This window comes from Musa acuminata, chromosome BXJ2-9 (genome assembly GCF_036884655.1).
Source record: "Musa acuminata AAA Group cultivar baxijiao chromosome BXJ2-9, Cavendish_Baxijiao_AAA, whole genome shotgun sequence".
NCBI classification, from domain to species: domain Eukaryota; kingdom Viridiplantae; phylum Streptophyta; class Magnoliopsida; order Zingiberales; family Musaceae; genus Musa; species Musa acuminata.
Window position 1 is genome coordinate 41,410,296 of NC_088346.1, and position 22,353 is coordinate 41,432,648.

Here is a 22,353-nt window from a genome sequence, read left to right on the forward strand (position 1 = left end):
CTAGGAAAGTGGGATACTACCGTCCCAACTCACAACCCTACACATCCAACTTCCTTATGTTTGAAATAGAGTCAGCACTAAATATCCTCACTGCACTAAAAATCTCTTTTTTTGTTCTTTTAATCACGAATGTTAAAGTGCCTCGTGGGCTTTTATCACGTTCGGATTCGTTCCGTCGATCGCGACTCGTACCGGACAACACTGGTCGAAGACGTCATTTGCTGCAAGTGTGGAGTCCTCTACAGTGAAAGATGGGAATGCCTAACCCTCGTCATCCAGTGCCCACTGGGCGAAGACTTCCCATTTCTTCGACTCAGGTCAACGAGCACATTAGCACGACAACATTATCTTCGCCACCAGAAAGCACATTTCTTTAATCCTCTATCCTTCCCTTTTCTTTTTTTTTTTTCTTGACCGTTGACGTTTACTTTGGCCATGGCAATGGCAAAGGCACGATATAAGCTGTGCCGCAGACAGAGGACAGTACCACATCTGAGTGCAAGGAGTCCTCGAGATGAGGGGTGTTATCAGTCGGCCTGTCTTCTTCTTCTTCTTTTGTTCCTTGCTGCTTCTGGCACTGAGCTATGGTGCTACGGCCGATGGGAAGGAGAACAGGACCACACTGGCATTTCGTGTTGGGGTGATACTGGATAATGAAACATGGGTGGGAAACGTCAGCTGGGCCTACATGTCCATGGCCATGGATGATTTCTACTCGACGCATCCTAACTACACCACCAGAGTAGCCCTCATCGGCAAGGACTCCAAAGAAGATGTTGTGTCTGCTGCAGCTGCTGGTACTGTTGTTCATCCCTACTTTCACTGGCTCACAATTCGTTGCAGTCCTTTAACTTCAGTGCACTTCAACCTTTGCATGCATCATCTTCTGCAAAAGCAACATTACGTTTAATTCGTTGCAGTACTTTTAACTTTAATGTACTTCAACCTTTACATGCATCATCATCTACAAAAGCAACATTACGTTTTTCTTCATAGTTCGTCTTATCTACATATTAACTGAAACAACAACAATTTTCTTACATGTTCGTCCACTCCATACTGAGATCAGCGGTAGAGCTACTATGGAATGACAAAGTTCAAGCTATCATCGGTCCGCAGACATCAGTCCAGGCCAAATTCGTGGCCGAGCTTGGTAACAAGTCGCAGACTCCGATCATCTCCTTCTCCGCCACCTCCCCATTCCTCGCCTCCTCTCGCACCCCCTACTTCGTCCGCACCGCCCTCAGCGACTCCAGCCAAGCCCAGGCCATCGCCGCGCTCGTCCGCTTCTTCGGCTGGCGCCAGCTGATCCCTATCTTCGAAGACACCGACTACGGCACCGGAATGATCCCGTACCTCGTCGACGCTTTCCAGGCTACCGATGAGCGCGTCCCCTATCGTTCCATGGTCCCCCTCATGGCCAACGACGACCAGATCCTCCGCGAGCTCTACAGCCTCAAGACTATGGGGACTAGAGTTTTCGTGGTACACGCCTCAGACGCACTCACCACGCGCCTCCTCCTGAAGGCGAGGGAGGCCGACATGATGCAAGAAGGCTATGCATGGATCGTGACCTACGGCCTAACTGACCGTTTCGGCGTCTTGGATGCCTCCGCCATCGACGCAATGCACGGAGTCCTGACCGTGAAGCCGTACGTTATGGGCTCTGCTCGGAATGGCGAATTCAGCACGAGATGGAGCGAGAGACTTCGACGAGATCACCCCACTGACAAACCAGTCCAGCATCCAAGTGTCTACGCACTGTGGGCATATGACACTGCCTGGGCCATGGCATTGGCAGCAGAGAGTGTTGCTTTGGCAAGTAGAACTCCAAGTACTTCTCCATCCCCTTATCTCAACACCGCGGCTAACAACTCGTCTCTGACGGAGCTGAAGAAGCTCGAATTCTCGCCTAATGGCCACAGATTGCTCGAGTCGATGCAGGGCGTTAAGTTCGACGGAATTAGTGGAAAATTCGAGCTCAAGGATGGGCAGCTGGAATCATCGCCGTTTGAGATTATCAATGTCGTGGGAAGCGCCGCAAAGAGGGTCGGCTTCTGGACGACAGAGCATGGGGTGTCGGGTGATTTGAACTCTAAGGCGAACCTCGAGAGCGTGGTGTGGCCTGGAAACGCTTTGGCGGCTCCCAAAGGGATAGACTGGGAAACGGGAGGGAAGAAGCTCAGGATCGGGGTGCCATTGAAGAAAGGCTTCAGTGAGTTTGTGAACAGGGAGTGGAACCCTCTGACGCGTAGGAACGTGAGCGGCTTTTGTATCGAGGTGTTTGATCTGGTCATGGCGTCGCTGCCTTACGTTGTGCCTTACGAGTACATTCCCTATGAGGACAACAACGGGGAGATGAAGGGCAGCTACAGTGATCTTGTTTACGAGGTTTACTTGCAGGTTGGTTGATTCATTTGATTTTAAGCCTATGCATGCCTTTTACGATTCATTAGAATCTACTTTGGCTAGACATCTAACGAGGAAGAAGGAACTCAGAACTTTGATGCAGTGGTGGGAGATGTGACCATCACACCCAACCGGTCTTTGTACGCGGACTTCTCAGTACCCTTCACTGAGGTGGGGATGTCGATGGTGGTGCCCGTCAAGGACGACCGCGGGAGGAGCGCGTGGATCTTCTTGAAGCCGCTCACCACTGAGCTCTGGTTGGCCATCGGTGCCTTCTTTATCTTCACCGGCCTCGTCGTCTGGGTGCTGGAGCACCGCGTCAACGACAGCTTCCGAGGCCCACCTCTGCATCAGCTGGGCACCATCTTCTACTTCTCCTTCTCCACATTGGTCTTTGCTCACAGTTACGTACGCGTTCTTCTTATCTTCCTTTCCGCCTCAGCTCCAGTAACTCAGTCAAGTGTCGATCTCACTTCGCTTAGTTGCATCACAGAGGAGAAGGTGACGAGTAACCTCACAAGGGTCGTAGTGATCATCTGGGTCTTCGTGGTGCTCATACTCACATCAAGTTACACAGCCAGCTTAACCTCAATGCTCACAGTTCAGCAACTTCACCCAACTGTTACCAACCTGCATGATCTGATAAGGAACGGGGAGTATATTGGATACATGGGTGACCCCTCGATGCTGCATCTGCTAAACATTGACAAGTCAAAGCTCAGAAGGTACGAGTCTCCTGATGAATACGATGATGCGCTGTCCAAAGGCAGCGCCAAAGGTGGTGTTGGCGCCATCATCGATGAGATCCCTTACATCAAAGTCTTCATTTCCAAGTACTGCGGCAAGTACACCATGGTGGGAAATATCTACAGGACTGAAGGGTTTGGCTTCGTAAGCATCACTAGTCTCTGCTGTCTTGTTAGTTCTTAACGTTTGTCTTGTTCAAAGTTAATCGTATGACATCCAAAACTACTTTGTTTCTTTTTTGGATGTAAAACAATCGAATTAATTGATGAAGAAATCCACCATAGGTATATTGAGTTTAACGTAAATATTTAGATGTAGCCCTACACAACATATTCTTTCTTGAACTCTGCAGGTCTTCTCTAAAGGTGTTCTTCTCCGCAGGTCTTCCATAAAGGTTCACCTTTCGTCCCAGAGATATCAAGGGCAATACTGAAGGTCACTGCAGATGTCGAGAAAAAGCTGTACAGGAACAGAACTACTTGCCCAGAGCAAAACGGAGCTGCAACATCTGATAGCCTCACATTCAACTGCTTCTGGGGTCTCTTCCTCATCACAGGAACCACCTCCGTTCTTGCACTCTTCTTGTTCTCGGCTTTCTTCTTGTACGAGCACCGCCACATGCTGAGCACCTCCACGGACTCCGACGGATCCTCGGTGTGGCAAAGGTTTGTTCTGATGGTGAAGTCATTCGATCGGAAAGACCACTCATCTTATGCACTCAGAAGGTGCTGCCTCAAGGTCGAAGAAATGAAGGCAGCACACGACCACAGTGGCCGTTCTTATGCTACTTCGAATTCACATAGCACCTCAGACTTGTCCTCTGGTTCTCCCTAAGTTCTGCAGAAGCTGCAAAAGGAAAGTATTCATATTGTTCTTGTCCTAGCAACTCCTACGAGTATGGAAGAATAAACCAAATGTGCTACAGAAGTATACTGAAATGGGAAAATAGAGCATATTACATGACGAGATCTTTATACGATTAACACGTTTAGGACTCGATGAAAGATTTGAACCAGTTCAAAGCATGGGAAGAATTGAACCGACAGCCAACTGGACCAAATTCTACATCTAAATCCATGAAACGGTCCTGAAACGAAGGATGGAAACGAAAAAAGGGTTTGCAAATCGAGATGCGCTTTGGTATTATTAAAAAGTTGGGGATGATCGTGAAAATATTGAAAAGGAGAACTTTTTCCGCGAAAAGGCACAAGTTTGGGGGGTTTTCCGAAAATTATCCCTACTATAAGCATGTAAAATAATAATAGTTAATTGTTGAGGGGCTTTTTCAGTAAACGTCTAGCCGACATCGATAGCGACTCGAGAACTCTTCCCGATCGGTATCCTGAAACCCTTTGGCCCCACTAACGTAACCGCATCGCCTCCTCAAACGAGCAGGTCTTGTCGAAGCAGAAGCATTGGCTGAGATCTCGTTCTCTCTTCTTCTTCTCCGGCCATCTTTTCTTGCTTTGTTTCCCAGCCATTGAATTCGAAGTATCCCAGTATCACATGTTCAGCATAAGACGAGGAAAGAGAGGCAAAGAAAATACCTTAAACAAAGCAAGGTATTTTCGGACATCGGCCAATGATTGCTGTTGGGCTTTCAGCTTCTCCACGATGGCTGTTGGCACTGAGGGAAGGAAGAGGAAGAGGAAGGTCGAGCGACCGGGTGCTGATGACCGACTCAGGCCTCACATGCCAGTCAAGAAGGCGATAGAATTGGTAAAGAACAGCCTTTCCGCTCCCATGGAATTGCCTACCTCCCTTTACGTCGAAGCCGATGACCCCGATTTCCCCAGAGGTTTATTTATCTTGTCTTTCGCCAATTTCGGCTCCAATCTCTGATCGTCGTGCTAAAAATACTTCTTTGTTGTCTTTTTGGTGGATGTAGGTGGAGGGGTCGTTCCGAGTCCGAATGAGGAGGCAGAGGCTCGGATGGAAGCGGAAGACGTGTTTGAAAGGGGGAAGAAGGATTCGAGGAAGAAGGCCAAGACGGGGAAGAAGGGGTCGAAGAGACCGCCAGCGGATATTGAGGATGATTTGAGTTCTTTTTTCGGCAATGATGTTAGGTTTGATCCCGAGTGCCCTTTAAGGTATGAGTTTTCGTTGAACCCATGAAGGCAGCTTCCTTTGGCGGCGAAATTGTTTGTAGATGGTCTCTTTGCCAAATGCTTTTATTTACTCATATATTATTTATTCATTTGCTGTTTATAAGGACAGGTTTTGCTTGAAATTATCTGTCTTATTGTGTCATTAAACCAACAGTTTCATGCACAGAGCCTTTCATTTTCTTTGGTGTATAGGCATGATTTTCCTAGTCAAGCCTATCAGTAGTAGTTGTTTCAACGCTTGTTGATTGAACTGAGCTTCTTTGTTCTATAAATTGTAGCCGCAGTTCCCAAAACTGACATAATTGTGCTCGGTGAACTTTCATTTAGGTTTTAATATTAATATTTCCCCTTTTCTCTGGGGTTTTGTGAGCTGCACTGTGGTGTGTGCTTCAGCCAAGTAAATTCATCTCCTTTGTGCCAAAACATCCAATGTTCCTATGCTTAAACATGTGGAATGTGACTTGCTCTTTGTTCTCTTGTTTTTTGAACCTTATAAGCTCATGCCTTTTGCTCATGATCATCATCACTTCTAATGTTGGCCTAGGATTAGTTTGGTTAGTATACCAATAGATGCAATATTAAAAAAAAAAAAAACCTTTTGCTATCTCAGAAAGCTGGTGGCTAGCTGATCATAATAAATTAGAAATATTAAAGTAGCTTATGAGAATGATAGTCAGATATGAAGTCAATATAGGAAAATTGAGAATAGCACAAGGGTGTTGGTGAGTCGGACAGGAGACACAAGCTTATTAGCAATCTGGTCAATATTTAGATATCCCCTTCAGTAAGATCCAGGTTGTATTCTATGTGTACAAAGCTAATTATATTTTAAATTAATTGGAGAGACGAGTAGAGAATGATGCAGATGAGGAGATTGTCGTGACAAGAGAAAGAATTTATTAATGTCAAAACTTATTTGTGGTTTTGCTGTTCTACTTTTTAGTCACTTTTTATGGGGACTACAGGTGACTAAGAATTTTAAGATAATGAGTCATCTTAACTTGTATAGCACTATCATTTGTCTAAATCCTACCTTACCATGTGTCAGCCACCCTGGCAACCATCAGAAATCTTTATAGATATGAATGTAGCCATAATGAAACATTAAAAAAATGCTGAAATTGAAACTATAATTATATATATTAATTGATTCAGCCTCAATTCCAGCTGTTTATTTGATCATTTCTCTGACTGATAACAATGATCCATGCTTCTTATTGTATCAATTTTCTTTTGTCTCTCTTTTCCTATGATTCATCTTTTCCCACTACTTTCACCATGCTTCAAACAACTGACTATAGTCATGGAGACAAATAAGTAGTTTTGGATTTTATATCATGACTAATAGGTCTGTTGTAGTTGAGTATCATGACATGAAGTCGTCTTGGAATATTCATTAAGATGGAAGCATGAAGCACACTATTAACAGTAGTTGAGTGCTATTGCTCGAATTTTTTGTCCACTATAATGGAATTGTCACTGATAACTGGTAGTGAGGTTGGGATAGTGAGCTCATAAGCTAGTAGGATTTACTATTGAAGTATAATTTACATCTAATTTAAGGTGCTTTGGTAATTTTAATCTTAAATGCCTGGAAGTTCTCTTAATTGGATTAGGATTAAAGGTTAATTGGAGATGAGAGTTGGAGACTTGGAAGATTTTCCTTATTAGATTAGGACTAGAGTACCTTTGATGTCCATAAGGAAGAGTGGTAATTTAATTGAAACAGGGATTCCTAGTTGGAAGAGTTTTAGATGCCTAAGGAGTGTAGGTGTTCATCTTCTATAAATGTCCTATCATGCTCTCCTCTCAAGACATTGAGGAGAGGAGACTGGCGGTAAGCAACGAAGAGAAGGTGGTGGCATGCATCTAAGGATTTTTCACTTACACTCGTTGTTGTCTTCCCATATTTTAATCTACATATCATTAATACCTTCTTTCTCATATAATGATCTATCTTTTGTTGATATCTTCCTTTCTCACATTTTGATCTGTCTTATGTTGATATCTTGTTTTGTTTTGTTATGATTTATATAGAAAATAATCTATTCAATTTGACGACATGGTTGCTTAATAAGAGAAATCTCTCTTCTATTTATATTTTATTATCTTGCTTTGGGAAATAATTGATGGACTCCTTGATTTGAGAAATCATGATTAATTTGAATATTTTGATTGATGACTTTGTGTTTATTGAATTGTATGATTTTCTTAAAAAGATGATTTTAGATCCCTTTTTTTAATTTAAAAATAATTGATGATATTGAAAACCTCTTGTTTATTTTAAGACATTAATTTATGTCCCAACTCCTCCCACGCACAAACGTGGCCTTGGGTAGACATTGCCTGCACAGGCTTGGTCTGCACACAGGTATAGTATATGTTGCTTTCCCCCTTTCATTGTAATCAATTCTCTAGTAGGATGATCCTCTTCTTCGGTAAATCCAACCTTCTAATTAGAGTCTTTCTATAAGATGCCCCATATATTTTCTTTTTTCTTTTCACTATATTGACTTATTATTTGATTATGTTGGACTATCAGATTGATGTAGATAGACAGAGAATGACCCTTGTAATGAAGAAATCGTATATTGGGATTGCCAATTATGTTGACATGAGACGTGATATCGGTGATGATCATGATGTTGCTTCTTCCACGGAAGATGTCTTGCTTGGTTTGCATAATAAAGATAGCTTACCTGACTCTCAAAAGATTTCTGGGCATGATAATGGAGGCTGTGAGAATCTCATTCAATCAGGAACAAGGGTTTCTGTTCCTTCTCTTCAGGTTATCCTTAATGACTCGGAAGCCTCTGATGGTGATAATCCTGTAATTGCAAATCACAATGATAATGAGAGTTGTGAGGTTGCCAAAAGGAACAGATACATGAAGAAAAAGGTCAAGGAGGAAAAGTGTGTGGCTCATGTGTTATGTTATCATTAAGATTGTGCAATGCTGACAATCAATTTCTGGTGCTTATGTTCCCACTTATTTTGCAGGGAGCTCAAAATTAGTGCTTCTGAAGAGAGGCTACTGAAGGATGACATTCCAAGAACAGAAGATGAAATTGAGAAATTGGTTAGGGTCTCCTAATTGTAGTTTTGTCTGGATAAAGTACATGGCTTATATACTCTCTCTGGCAGATATTGAGAAAGCACGCTCCATTGCTGAAAGGTATGCCTTACTATAAGATTTTTTTGAGTTATATTGTTGATTATCAGTTTTGGTTTTCTCATGATTCCCCATAGCTCTCTTTATGTTCAATAAAGAAGTGCTGATGGAGACATCTTAGTGAACGTTTAATGAAAAACCATGGTCTTTTATCTTTTGTGGCTTTATTGTAGCTACTGTAATGTAAATGTGGGTATGATTTTTGGCAAAACATTTAACCACTTCTGAAATTGCAAAAGAAAATAACATTGCATATAAAGCCTATTTAGTGTTACTTTAGATACAGTGATTTAAATACGTGCTCGGGCATTCACCTAGGCGCTCGGGCGAGACGAGACATTCAATAGCAGTTAATTGGTTCGATTGAACCAACTAACGCACGCAGTTCCTTATCTCAAAAGCTGCACACGACCCCGACTCCCCTAGCCAACCTTAGCGTGCATTTTCTTCCGCTGCCTCTGCCATTGATGCTTTCTCCCATTGCCTCTGGTACCAACGCTTTCTGCCACTGCCTCCGTCGCAAAAGTAGCGAACTGAGTATTCCTCTATCGTCGACCAAGTCTTTCTCCTACTGCTTCTGCTGTTGTCCGCTGTTGTCGCTTGCAGTGCTGCCGCGGTTGTCTTAGACTAATCATCCATTGCTGTTGCTTCTCATCACTGCTTCTTCTTCCGACTTTTCACTGGGTTACATTTTTTATCCCTTTTAATAGTTCTATTCTTCCCTTCTAACTGTTGTTAACAATAAATAATATATTTTTAACAGTAAATTATTAACTATTGTACAAAGTAATCTTTATTTATTAATTATATTATAAATTTTTAATATTTTAATATTTTAGAGTGTCTCGCTTTGCTTGGGCAAGTGCCTAGCACCTTGGGTGTTTGAATCTATATTGAGGGAGTATCCCAAGAGAACTGACCTTTGGAGCATTTATCTTGATCAAGTTATTAAGCTTTTCAAGACTTCTATTTGACTTGTATTTTCTGCTTCTAGTGAAGGATCATATTCCTCATGAACATGCTTTCTTTTTAGGGATCTGTTTGGGTGATGAGGAAGTAATTCATGCCTTATTTTAGAGGGCAACATGCTTAAGTTTGCCACCCAAAAAAATGAAGGTCACAACACCTCTTTCCATCATCTTCAGTTTTGGCTTAATATTATTTAACTTTACCTTATCGCTTCAAATATGATATGTCTGAGATCTATTGCAATGTTTTAACAGTTCTCATGTTTTTGATCAAACATCCATCAATCTGATTATGTTGCGGAAAAAAAAAGAAAGGAACAGTGTCTTTGTTTATCATATGTGTACTCTCGGCATATGTGCTTCTCTTGATTGACACAAGAGGAGCATTATTTGTGGATGGTTGTGATCATCACACAAGGAACATCTTAATCTTTCATTCTATTTCTTAATAGCTTTTGAATTGGATTACTCTAATGCACTCTATGGTTCTCATGCACCAATTCCTCTTAAGGGAGAGAAGTACAGAGGGTCACTAAAAGATGAAATAGACTGAATTTTCATATCTATTCGCGCAAAAGTTCCAAATTTCACACATACCTCTAAAGTTGCAAATTTGATAGACAAATTGAGGGTTCTTAGATTTTCTCAAGTGTCCTTCCATTTCAGTATTTCCAATCTAACTATTTATTGACTAAATTTTGCTTATTATTTGTCTTCTGTCTTAGTCTTAAGTGACCCATGACCTATTACCCCTCTTCTTCCCATTGTCTTCCTTTATACCAGCTCTGCCTCACTTTTTTATTTTCTTATTTTTTTTCTGTTTTTACTATATGCTCAAATAGATAAGTATGGGAATGGGTGGAAGAATGGGAATGACAAGGATGAGTACAAATACTTAAGAGTTGAATCTATGTAATTTGATGGAGGCATGGACTTGTATAGATATCTTCAGTCTGTTGTATTATTTGCAACTTCTCAGGGAAAAATAAAGACATTTAACCTTTGTAGCATGTACATATACAATTACTCCATTTGGAAAAACAAGCTTAGTCTGTCATCCTACTTGAAGGTGCATTTCCATTGTATATCTTAAAAACTTGAAAATATTGAATGTTCCTAGATTTGAAGCTGCAGAGAATAATGTCAGTTATATCAAGAATGCTAGTTCAATGAATCCAGGAGAATAAATACTGCTTCCTCACCCCCGAGTATTTATCATCTTCAACGTTGCATTTGATTTGTAAATCTAATCCTTTTGACAGTTCCTGTTCACAAAGTATCTTAACTATGAAAAAGCCCATGGTGACGAAGACCGGGTTGAACATGTCAAGCGGAAGGCAATGGAATATGCCGAGAGCTCTCTTATTTGATTTAGACACTTACACAAGTTACAATCTACGTGCTGTTAATGTGGAGAAAGTCAACCGGATCTGTGACAAAGCTTTCCTGCAAGGTACTTGAGGATCTTCACAACCTGCCTTTGTGGATTCAGCCAATTCTTTACCAGAAGAGTCTGCTATGAAGTTTGCAGTTGCAGCAGCCAGTTCACAAATGTAAATGTCTGCGAAGAAGGTATCCAGATCCCCTTGTGAATGGCAGTTGACAGAAATGTAATTTTCGATAGCAGCAAAGCCTCCGTATCAACTGTTTGAGATCTTATCTACATCCTGAGAGTTTCGTTTCTGGAAATTTGATTTCGAATTCTTCTGTAATTCCGGGAAGTGTACTTACAAGTTAATTCGTTAAGACGACAAACGTTTTAACAAGATAGAACATATTTATGTTCATTGTTTTATGGATGACATAATTGCCAGATAGAACATCTGTATGATTTCAAGTTCTACATGACTGTGGATCGATTGGGACTCGAGAACCTAAAAATTTCAACAGGAACTCCATTTTCGTACAAGACATCTCTTTGCACACTTTCTTCAACAGTGGTTGGCATGTGCATGCATTTCTTCCACCAGTGGTTTGTAATGATCTAGATTTGGTCAATGAAATAGACACCACATCGGATTACGTTGGCCATCAGGTTGAGGATTTCCAGGCGTGGAAGACGCCAATGGTCTCGCAAGATTAGGAAACCAACAGTGCTGTTTCAGGCGAATCTTATCCAGCTTTGCTTTCCTCCTACTTTTGCTGCTCCTGCAGGTACAGACGGAGAGCCAAAGAAATCCTCCGACAGCGCATAACATGCGGAAGTCGTACACACGTGGATTCTGCATGGAAACAAGCAGTGGTGGGCAGTCTTTATACGTCCAATCACTTTGAACACCTCCATAGCGATAGTGCCTGAAGTGCTGCAGCATCTACTGCAACCAAAGCTTTGGAGCACAGTAGTTCCCCTGTTCAAGGAACTCTACGAATATGATATATTATGGCTATAGGATTTGATTGGTCATTCTTCTTTTGCGCACAAAGATCGGTCATTTGTCTGTTCCATTGGCAGCATTACCTCCGTTCTGATTCTGTTGCTCTCTCTCATGGTGATTGTATCACGGCTGCAAATCTTAGAGATAGCAACGAATTAGATGCCTCTCTCTGTAAAGTGTGAGGCAACGAATAAGCTTTTCCTTTCTTCAGAATAGATAGATCACAGGGTAGCTTTACGTCAGATATATTGAAGATAGAAAAAGGGACACTAAGAGGCCTGCCTAAATACAGACTTAGAAATGACTTTGAAGCGTAGTTTTCATCACTCACAAACAAATATATATAATTTTAAGTCAAAGAAGAAGGTGCCACTATTAGCAAGCAAATTGTCCATATTTTATGTTACAGAGGGGAAACATTTGGAGTCATGTCTATTATGGTCAAACTGATTCAAATTATGTTAAATCAGAAGACTGATTCGGTCCGGTGAAGATAAGATAGTAGTTTAAACTATTATGTCTATAGTAGGTTGGATCTACCTAAATAAATAAATAAATAAATTGGTTCAAAATCGATTAATCTGATTAATTAATTTTTAATTTAAAATATTTTTTTTTAGAAAAATTGATTTTTAATTAAATCGATTCGATTTTGTGAACCTGTTTAGTTTAATTGTATCGAATCAAAATCTTGATCAAATTGAATAAGCATTTTAAAAAAGTTCATATCACAATTGTCATTCTAAATTTTTTTAGAAAGTTCATGTTTAGCACCCAATCAAATGCATTAAATAAGAAGGATTAAGATGAGAAAAATAGGTTAATTTGAATCGGTCAAAGTTTAAGATAACGAATTTGATCAAACTGATATATATTTTTTAAATTAAAATCGATTTAGTTTAGTCTGAACTGATTAACCAAACTGAAAAAAACCAAAATCATTTATATAGTGAGCTAAATCAAACTAATGAATCAGGAATTCATTTCGACCTCATCGTCGTACGATACCACTTGCCGAAAAAGCTGGTAAACCTCTTCTTCCTCACTTGATCTTCTACATTTATATTCTTGTGACCAACTCTCCACTTCCTAGAAAGATGCGTATTAAGATAATGATGGCCAATGAGCTGTGTGACCTCTGAATCAAATCTAGTAGCCATATCATTTCTACACCTATCTCAATAATAGATTAACCTTTCTCAATTGTACAACGCGCTCGGCATGTCTTTCGGGGACTTTTGTCTTGTGTTTGATTCCTTCTAATGTTTTCTATTGGTAATGTGCTTATGTCTTCACGTTCAAGTGTACCTATAAATGGGGGTATGATCACAGGGAAGAAACAGGAGAGGACTTGAAGAAGAAGAAGAAGAAGAAGAAGACATGGCGTGGTATTGGATCGGTTCATGTCTTATGATTGGCTCGACAGGACACGAGCCGAACCAATATCACTCGTGTATTCTTCATTCACCATCTCCTTGAAGGTGTTCTCTCAGTAATGATCCATTTTTTTTCCTCTTCTCAACATGTACATATTTTTCCCTTGGAAATCAACTAGCAAAGGTTAATGAAGCGTTCTCATGCTTTTTCAGAAGCTAATGATTCATCTTTTGTTTGGTTTTCCTACGACGACAAGGTAGCAGCTGTACATCACATACTCTATTCCCATCAACAACCATCCATGATTATAACCTTATTCATTCTCAAATGGTGATTGTTGATTTGGGTGAATAAAATTTTCCGCCTTCCACAGATGGTGAGAAGCAGCATTTGAGCAAAGAAACAGTTGGAGGCCAAAACTGCAGGTGTGCCTTTTGCCTCCCTATAATCTTTGTATTATTTTTACTTGAAAAACATGTTCGGTATCCTAAAAAATAATTCATAAAGACCAATTGATAAATAGATGATGTTTATCTTCAACAATAAAAAAAAAATTGTTTTGGCAATAACTATCAATCTATTATACAAATTGATGATTACATAATGTATGGTCTCAAAACTTTAAAAAAGTGAAGTGTATGGGTGAGAGAGTTAAATAAATATAATAGCCTTTGTAGTTATTTTGATTTGGCATAACTAAAAATTTCATGATATTTAGACCTACATTAGTTGAAACAAAGAGAAAGAGGAACAGGAAATTTAATTGAGAGTAGATGAGGCAAACTAAAAGAAGCCATGTCAGTAACATGAAGCATGATTTACTTCAAAGTTTGTGATGGCAAAATGCAATTTCTTCCTCTCGGCATCCTTAGAAACCATTCAATCTTAGAAATAGGAAATAATATTGTATAGAGTTTGATTTGGTATAGAAATAGGAAATTTTGCGTTCGAGTAGGATTAAATATTGATTCGAATATTTATTAAAAAAAATAAAACAAGAGTAGAGGAGAGATATTAGATGGAGAAGGTACATAAAAACTCAAAAGTCTATTCAGCCTAATATATTGTTCTCTCTCTAAGTACCTCTCTTTGTTTCTTCTCTCTGCTTCAACTATTAGAACAGACCCTTATAAATAATAATAATAATAATAATAATAATAATAATAATAATAAAACCCAAGCTGAATAATCCAAACACAATTGGGGAAAGATTTCACGGTCAACAACTATTAGAACAGACTTTATTATTCAATTGTCTTTTTAGGAATATGCTTTACATGAGTTGATTGAATTCTTGGACAAAATTAGAACTAAAGATCTCGAGTCCCATTTCAATAACGTAGAATATATTTTGGTGATCAAAATATTATTTCTAGTATATAATTTCCATCTATTTGTAGAAAGTCATGTCAATTTTTCTATAGTTACAATCGACAGTGTTGAGTTTCAAATCTGAGTTTAAAAGGTTAATTGGTAGATTTGCATTTATTGATTTTGAACTTCTCAAGAATCTTACTAACATACTTGTATAAGTCTCATAAAATTTCTGCATCTTTTTGCTTAATTTCATTGTCAAGATAATAAGCTCACAGCGCACAAATAGTCATTTTCATATCAGGATTGTTATTAGTATATATTAAATTATCTAATTATTAGCAATTATATGAGGGCAGAAATGAAGAAATGTGCTCCATTATGTTGCGCATAGAAATTTCTCAAAATCTGCAAATTCATATCATAAACCACATCGTTATGACATAGGAACGTTCCAGGGATCCATATCACTCTTCCCTAAGTTGACTTGAGGTTTTGAATTGGATCCATATCATATCACTCTTACCTACGTTGACATGAGGTTCTGAATTTTACATGAAAATAATGAGATCAAATTCTACTAAAGGTAAGATATGTTAGGATAAAGAGCATTAAGAGCGATTTCGGTAGAAAAGCCTATTCGTAAATCACTTTAACTTGTGATCAAGCAAGATGCAGTTAAAACGAATCTATAAAGGCAGTTTGCAGTTATGATGGAAATCAGAATGTAAGCGCAAACTGAAATATGATGTTCGTATGATAAAACTGATTTACGTCTAAACACCAATTCGGAAAAAACTTAACTTTGAAGCACGATCGTAAAAGCGCAGAAGGCAGTAAGCTATTGAGGAGGTTTGCAGTAAAGATAATATGCTCAAAGTAAATGCAAACCAGAGAGCACCGTGATTTTAGAGTAGTTCGGTCAATCTTGACCTACATCCACTTCTGGCTTCCTCCACCGACGAGGTCACCGACGTCCACTAGAGGCCTTCATTCAATAGGCGAAGGCCAACCACCATTTTACAGCTTCACTCCTTTTGACGGGCTTAGGAGACAACCCTTACAGAATTTTCTCTCCTCTCTTGAAAGATCAGAACTTGGAAGAAAAGAGGGAGGAGAACTTCTAGACTTTACAACACTTTTGAGCTTTAAAAATCACAGAATAAGATCAGGATTTCGGTGTTTTTTGTTGCCCTTTCATTGCTGAAAGGGTGAGGTATTTATAGGCTCCAACCCAGTTTGAATTCCGAGCTCAAAATTATCAATTCCTGGAATTCCGGGGTCTGGCGGTTGCACCGCCTAGCAGAGCTCGAAGATTGAGCCTCTAGGCGGTGCCACCTCCTGTCAGGGGCGGTTGCACCTCCTGCCAGAGCTCGGAGACTGAGCTCAGGCGGTGCCACCGCTTGACTGGGCCAGTTGCACCGCCCAGCCAGAGCTCGGAGACTGAGCCCTGGGTGGTGCCACCGTCGACCCAAGCGGTGCCACCTCTGGCCAAGAAATCTGGGTCCGAATGGGATGATCCATTCGGCCCAATTTGGGTCTGTCAAGGGCCCAATTGTCTTAAGATTAAGTTAATGGGATCACCTCCCATTTCTAACTTAATCATTGTGTTAACTACGAATTTCTTAAGACATTTACTACAGCTTGCTTCCGGTGCGTCAATCGCTTCTTCCGGCGAGCTTCCGGCGAACATCCGACGAACCTCCAACGATGCTCCGACGGACTTCCAGCAAACTCCTGGACTTGCAACGATCCACTTGGCGAGTTCCAATGAGCTTCTTTTGGCAAGCTCCTGGATTTCTCGGATTTATTCCCGCAGAACCTCCGACGACCGTCCGGACTTCCGTCGAGCTCTTGAACTCCCAACGTGATCATAGTCTTGACTCCGGCGCAACTCCTACTGCATGTCTTACTTTCATCATAGTTAATCCTGCACACTTATCTCAACATGTGGATTAGATAACAAATGACAATTGACGTCATCATCAAAATCCGAGATTCAACTAGATGGACCATGAGTCCGATTGGCATGGTCTTGAGGTATTGCTTGTCTACTAGAAGTAGGATCTATGCTAAGCCTCCCCAGGGTCCTTGCACAAGGGTCAGCGTCGAGGGGATGTTCCCGACCCAACCTTTCCGATGGTAAAATTAGTTAGAAAGTGAGAGATAGTAGATGTGCTTGCCCTTTTAGGCTTTGGAGCTGGTTTTTAAACTTGAGTGATTGATGGAGTGTGACCAACGATCGGTCCGAGAGTCCCTTACGTTGTCCAGGAGCTCATTTATATTGAGGGCTTGTGAGCATGTTTCTTTAAGGGTGGCATAAGAGAAGGATGGCTACGAGAGCACCATTTGTTAGGGTTGGAGCACATCTAGGATAAGTAGGGGATGGTCCCTTGTATTAGGCGTTCGGATAGGGGGATTGGGCCATGCCGCCTGGGATTAATGCTCTTTATAGCTAGACATGTGAGCTTTCCTGTAATCATGGTTGGCGGGGCTAACAAGCTTCTTACGAAAGGGGAAAAAGGGGGATGCGTCTTGCTGTTGGGGATTAATGCACCGTAAAGTCGGCTCAAGTAGTCCCATCAAAGATCAAGGTGGGCAAGGGCTAGAGGATCGTGTTCCTATCGATGATTGCAGGGGAGGGGTGTGGGTTATTCTATGCACATCTAGCGCCTAAATGGCAAACGACGGTTGGGTGGGTCAATAGGGTGATGCTTATATTATTATTTTTCCTATCATTTGTCCCTCTAAAAAGCATGCTTCAGAGCTCTAGAAAGATGATTCAAGGCACGCCATTCGACTATTTCCATTTAGTCATGGTCGAGTTTCATGGTTTTTGGCATTTTGGGCGCACCTTGTTTTGCATGCCTAGAAAATGAGTACGGGGGCTGTGTTTCATGATTTTTGCGTTTCAAGCATGCCTCATTTGGTATGTCTAGATGATGAGTCAGGGGTGAGGTTTCATGACTAGCCCACATTGGAAATACTATGGCTAATGATAGTGCGAGTCGAGTTTCCTGACCTATTCATCTAGGGCATGTGGCACCTTGTTTTAACCATCGAGCTTCCACTGTAGTAGGTCTTGTTCCATCACAATGACTTCCAATATAATGGGCCTTTATTCATCAATCAAAGTGGGTTTAGGGGTCCACCGTTGTGGGTCTTGTTCTGCCATAGTGGCTTCCGTCGTAGCAAGCCTTCATTTGTTTGCCGTAGTGGGTTTAGGGCTATACCATAGTAGGCCTTCATTCGTTCGCCATAGCGGGTTTAAGGCTTCGCTATAGTGGGCTTCCACAAAAGTGGGCCTTCGTTTGTCCACCATAGTAGGTCTTGTTCCATTGTAGCAGTTCTTCGTTTGTTCCATGTAGCAGTTTTAAGGCTTTTGTCAACTGCTTTCATCATAGCAGGCCTTCGTTTGTTCACTATAGTGGATCTTGTTCTTGTTAGGAAATCTGGGGCAACATCATATACACAATGGAAGAACAAAAAATAATCTCCTAGAATTTTTCGTAGAAAATAAGGTTTCATCGTCGTGCAAATATTGGTGTGTAAAAATCCGTAAAACTAAAAAATACATATACAAGGGAGATTGTGTTGTATAGGGAGATCGTATATCCCTGAACTCTTACAGATCTATAAGAGAGGATGAAGGAGGTCAACTGTCCTCCTCTCTAGTAGTGATACACATGATAGGGGCTATAAAGATGCTCCTCAAATCACTACACAATCCTCCTTACAACGTGCATCATGCAATTAAGAAGAAACTACCTCTTCTTGCTGTCCACACACTCCCAAATAGGGGTTACAGATTGAGGAGGAGAGGGAAAGAGGAGAATAGGAGGTGGTAGCAAAAAAAACCTAGCCCATGGCCCTTTGGTTCTCTAATATTTATAGAGGCCCCCTATTAACTTAATCATAATGGATTCTGCCATATTGAGTACAGATTTTTATCCAACTATCTATGCCTCTTAGGTTAGTGGGTCTCTACCCAATAATCTCTTATTGGATCCAATAATTCAAGGGTTTATTGGATATCCAATAAGATAGGGACTCTAACGGATATCTTGTATCCGAACCTCTACTTATTATAATACCTACTGTGTGACCCTCTAAGCCCAATATCAAGCTGGTTATGAATCATACCTATTAGAACTCCTTTTGGCTTAATAAATTATTATCTCTATAATAATTCATTTGACTCATCGATTATGAATATACTAGGTCACTATGTTATAGTCCCCAAACGATATAGGGGAATCTAATTTATTGGACACATCTATCCTCAAAATCATGTATCTATGATCCCTCATCCATCTAATATTCCAGAGACTATATATCGGGCATGGTGCTATTAAGCCCATACGGTTTCTCCTCGAGTCTTGCTCTAATCAGATTTTCCCGGATAACTCTTTCTCTCTCAATCCGAATGACCCTAGATAGAGATTTGTTTGAGCAAGAATATATGAGATATTCTTCTCATGACATCGAGAGAGGATGATTCTCTATTGACACTCAAAGTCCTCATAAGGTTGGCTACCACTCTTGATAATCGGTTGTGTTAGATCTGAAACTTCCAGACCTATAAATCTAGTATCAAAGAATGGAGTACTCATACAAGACATCTTTGGTATATCAAATCTAAGGACCAAATACACCATTGAGATGATAAAATCATTATTTGACAATAAGGCACCATCAACCATCTAGTATTCCATGAGCAGATTAATTAATGAACTCATTCTTCAATGAGCTCATGCACTGTATCCCTAGTGTCCCCACATGAGTAACTATGCGACTAGCCACCTCCATCATATAGATGGGTATATAGTATACCAATTTGTCTGGTTATCTCGAATTCTATCTCGAGTAACCTATGATCAATATTATTTAAGATATATTTTAAAAGACGAATCGGTCTCATTATAATGATCTCATCACGATCTGATTCCTATTGCATAGATCTATAGACATTACAATATATATATATATATATATATATATATATATATATATATATATATATATATATATATATATGTGTGTGTAACAGATAATATAAAGTGATAAAATATTAAATAATATAATAAATAAAAAAAGTGCATATCATATTACATGTGTCATCACTCACATGATTGACTTACCGGGCACCTATGACTAGCAATCTCCCACTTAACCTAAAGTCAATCACCTATGTGTTTGATCCCCATCAAACCTATATGATACTCAATGACAGTATGAAATAATAGCTTTATCAATGGATCTGTGATGCTATCTTCGAATGAAAATTTTTTCCACTACTACATCTCGAGCCATGATCTCTCTGATCAGGTGGAACCTCTTCAGAATGTGCTTAGACTTCTAATGAGACCTAGTTTCTTTCACTTGAGTAATTGTCTCATTGTTGTCACAACATAAGGGAATCGACTCCTCGCTTGAGCAATCAATTGCCCGACACGACTGCTAGATTTGTGATGAACTTCTTCATCCAAACTCCCTCTTTTGTTGCCTTTGCTATAGCAATGTACTCCGTCGTATGGTTGAATCAATAGTAGTATCCTGCATACCTTCTAATGCTCTAAGCTGAATAGTAGTATCCGTCGTGTGGTTGAGTCAATAGTCATGTGGTTGAGTCAATAGTAGTATCCTGCATAACTTCTTCATCTTCAAGCATATTGCTCCTCCATTCAAGGTGAACACATACCCTGAATCAGACTTACTATCATCGACATCAAACTGAAAACTCGAGTTCGTGTAACTCTTAATCTTGAGGCTACTACCTTCATATATCAGTAAAAGATCCTTAGTCCTTCTCAAGTACTTAAGGATAAACTTTACTAGCTTCTAATGCTCTAAGCTTGGATCCGCCTGATATCTACTTGTGACACTCAGAGCATACATTATATCAGGCCTAGTATATAGCATAACATACATGATAGACACTATATCATCTTATTTCCTCTTGGACACACTTATATTCATAATATGTGAAGCAACGTCTAGCATAAATAAACCATTATGTATTGTTTCTCTTGTGATGATCTTATCATCTAATAATATTGAACAATCATTATTCTCAAAAACTAATTTATATCTACTAACTATCAAACATAAAATAGAAATAATATTTTTGATAATAGAAGGAACAAAGCAACATGCATCTTGAGGTTTATCTCACCTTTTACCAATCTCCTAGGTCTTGCCAGAATAATTTTTGCTCTATTGCCCATCTTGAGGTTTATCTCACCTTTTACCAATCTCCTAGGTCTTGCCAGAACCTATAATGAATTATAGATGTGATAAGCACTGCCGATATCTAATGCCCATGTGTTATCGTAAGGATTTGACAAATGAAGACTGATCATGAATGTACTTGAAGCTTCTCCAAGCTTTTGTTTTGCCCTCTCTACAAGGTACTTTTTGTAATTTCTCTTCTAGTCCCAATCTTTACCATAGTGGAAGCACTAGCCTTTATCCTTTACCGGGTCCTTCTTAGCATCCCAATCTTTACCATAGTGGAAGCACTAGCCTTTATCCTTTACCGGGTCCTTTACCATAGTGGAAGCACTAGCCTTTATCCTTTACCGGGTCCTTCTTAGCAATCTTTGCTTTACCTGTGTCAGGACCCGAGTCTGATGAGCTAACTGGCCAATAATTCCATTTTGGTCCTCAACGGCGGACCAAAATGCTTAAGCGGGAGGTTACATAGTACACTCATCAGGCCCTTATAAGCTAATCATACACATTCCCCACTTCCGATGTGGGACTAATGGGATATTACATTATCCCCAACCCAATTAGCTTGACGTCCTCGTCAAGGCCCGACATATCCCAGATCGAACCCTAGCATAGTGCATGTGAGGTTTAACTCAGTGGTGGCTCCACGCCGTGATGAGTTCTCTGACTCCATCCACGGGTAGCCCTTTCCTACTGCAGCCCTCTCACCCTGCCCTAATGCTAGGTCGGCTCTGATACCAAATGTCACGACCCGGGTCTGATGAGCTAACTGACCAATAATTCCATTTTGGTCCTCAACGGCAGACCAAAATGCTTAAGTGGGAGGTTACGTAGTACACTCATCAGGCCCTTATAAGCTAATCATACACATTCCCCACTTCCGATGTGGGACTAATGAGATATTACAACCTGGTCTACCCTTGCCCTTGCCCTTCTCAAGGGACTTTTTTGTCTTCCTTTTCTTTCTGGCCTCACTAGTATAGAGAAGCGGCTTCTCTTTCTTGATAATGCTCTCTATCTCCCTCTACATATTAAGGAGCTCAAGGAGAGTCATCTTAAGCTTGTTCATATTAAAATTCATTATGAACCAAGAAAAGGAATCTGGTAAGGACTGAAGCACAAGATATGCACAAAGGTTATCCTATAAGACTATTCTTTGACCTATAAGTTTCTCTATCTACTCAATCATCTTTAGAACATCGTTTTAAACTGGTATCCCCTTATTCATCCTAGTGCAGAAGAGACTTTTAAATATCTCATATCACTAAGTCCTTCCTTGTTCCTCAAACAATTTATGGACATGTAGGAGAATGGATCTGGCATACATCTTTTTATGCTGTCTCTGTGACTCAGGAGTCATGGAGCTCAACATATTAAGCAAGAGTAGTCATCTATGTACTTTATGTAGTGAGCAATCTTATCATCACTTGCCCCTTCCTTGATTGTAGGTATCACTATATTAGAGACATACGCGATTTTCTTTATCGTGAGAACAATTCTCAAGTTACGGAGCCAATCCATATAATTTAGACCTCTGAAGTGGTTGACATCAAGTATGTCATGTAAGGAATTTAAAAGTGACATTTGCTGAAAATAAACATGTAGTAGAAATAAATAACATGTAGACTTTACAAAAAGTAAACAACTAA

At 40.2% G+C, this 22,353-nt stretch overlaps 2 protein-coding genes across 2 annotated transcripts; both read left to right on the forward strand.

Moving 5' to 3' along the window:
- Positions 1 to 436: 436 nt before the first annotated feature.
- LOC103973202 (glutamate receptor 2.9) lies at positions 437 to 4,096 on the forward strand. The gene is made up of 5 exons (XM_009387702.3): positions 437 to 797; positions 1,070 to 2,403; positions 2,500 to 2,812; positions 2,903 to 3,300; positions 3,538 to 4,096. Exons 1-5 carry the CDS (start codon positions 515 to 517, stop codon positions 3,988 to 3,990), a joined length of 2,781 nt encoding a protein of 926 aa, XP_009385977.3. The 5' UTR covers positions 437 to 514; the 3' UTR covers positions 3,991 to 4,096.
- A 428-nt stretch (positions 4,097 to 4,524) lies between these two features.
- LOC135586354 (rRNA biogenesis protein RRP5-like) lies at positions 4,525 to 11,191 on the forward strand. The gene is made up of 5 exons (XM_065126413.1): positions 4,525 to 4,954; positions 5,045 to 5,246; positions 8,265 to 8,439; positions 9,470 to 9,552; positions 10,667 to 11,191. Exons 1-3 carry the CDS (start codon positions 4,663 to 4,665, stop codon positions 8,356 to 8,358), a joined length of 588 nt encoding a protein of 195 aa, XP_064982485.1. The 5' UTR covers positions 4,525 to 4,662; the 3' UTR covers positions 8,359 to 8,439; positions 9,470 to 9,552; positions 10,667 to 11,191.
- The last annotated feature ends 11,162 nt before the right edge of the window (positions 11,192 to 22,353 follow it).

What these genes read in the sequence shown, in the direction of transcription:
- LOC103973202 (XM_009387702.3), top strand. Translation starts at nt 515, where the DNA reads ATGAGGGGTGTTATCAGTCGGCCTGTCTTCTTCTTCTTCTTTTGTTCC. An exon ending in TGTGTCTGCTGCAGCTGCTG is followed by an intron (nt 798 to 1,069) that starts GTACTGTTGTTC and finishes TACTGAGATCAG; the next exon opens with CGGTAGAGCTACTATGGAAT. An exon ending in CACATTGGTCTTTGCTCACA is followed by an intron (nt 2,813 to 2,902) that starts GTTACGTACGCG and finishes GTTGCATCACAG; the next exon opens with AGGAGAAGGTGACGAGTAAC.
- LOC135586354 (XM_065126413.1), top strand. Translation starts at nt 4,663, where the DNA reads ATGTTCAGCATAAGACGAGGAAAGAGAGGCAAAGAAAATACCTTAAAC. An exon ending in TGACCCCGATTTCCCCAGAG is followed by an intron (nt 4,955 to 5,044) that starts GTTTATTTATCT and finishes TGGTGGATGTAG; the next exon opens with GTGGAGGGGTCGTTCCGAGT. An exon ending in GATCCCGAGTGCCCTTTAAG is followed by an intron (nt 5,247 to 8,264) that starts GTATGAGTTTTC and finishes CTTATTTTGCAG; the next exon opens with GGAGCTCAAAATTAGTGCTT.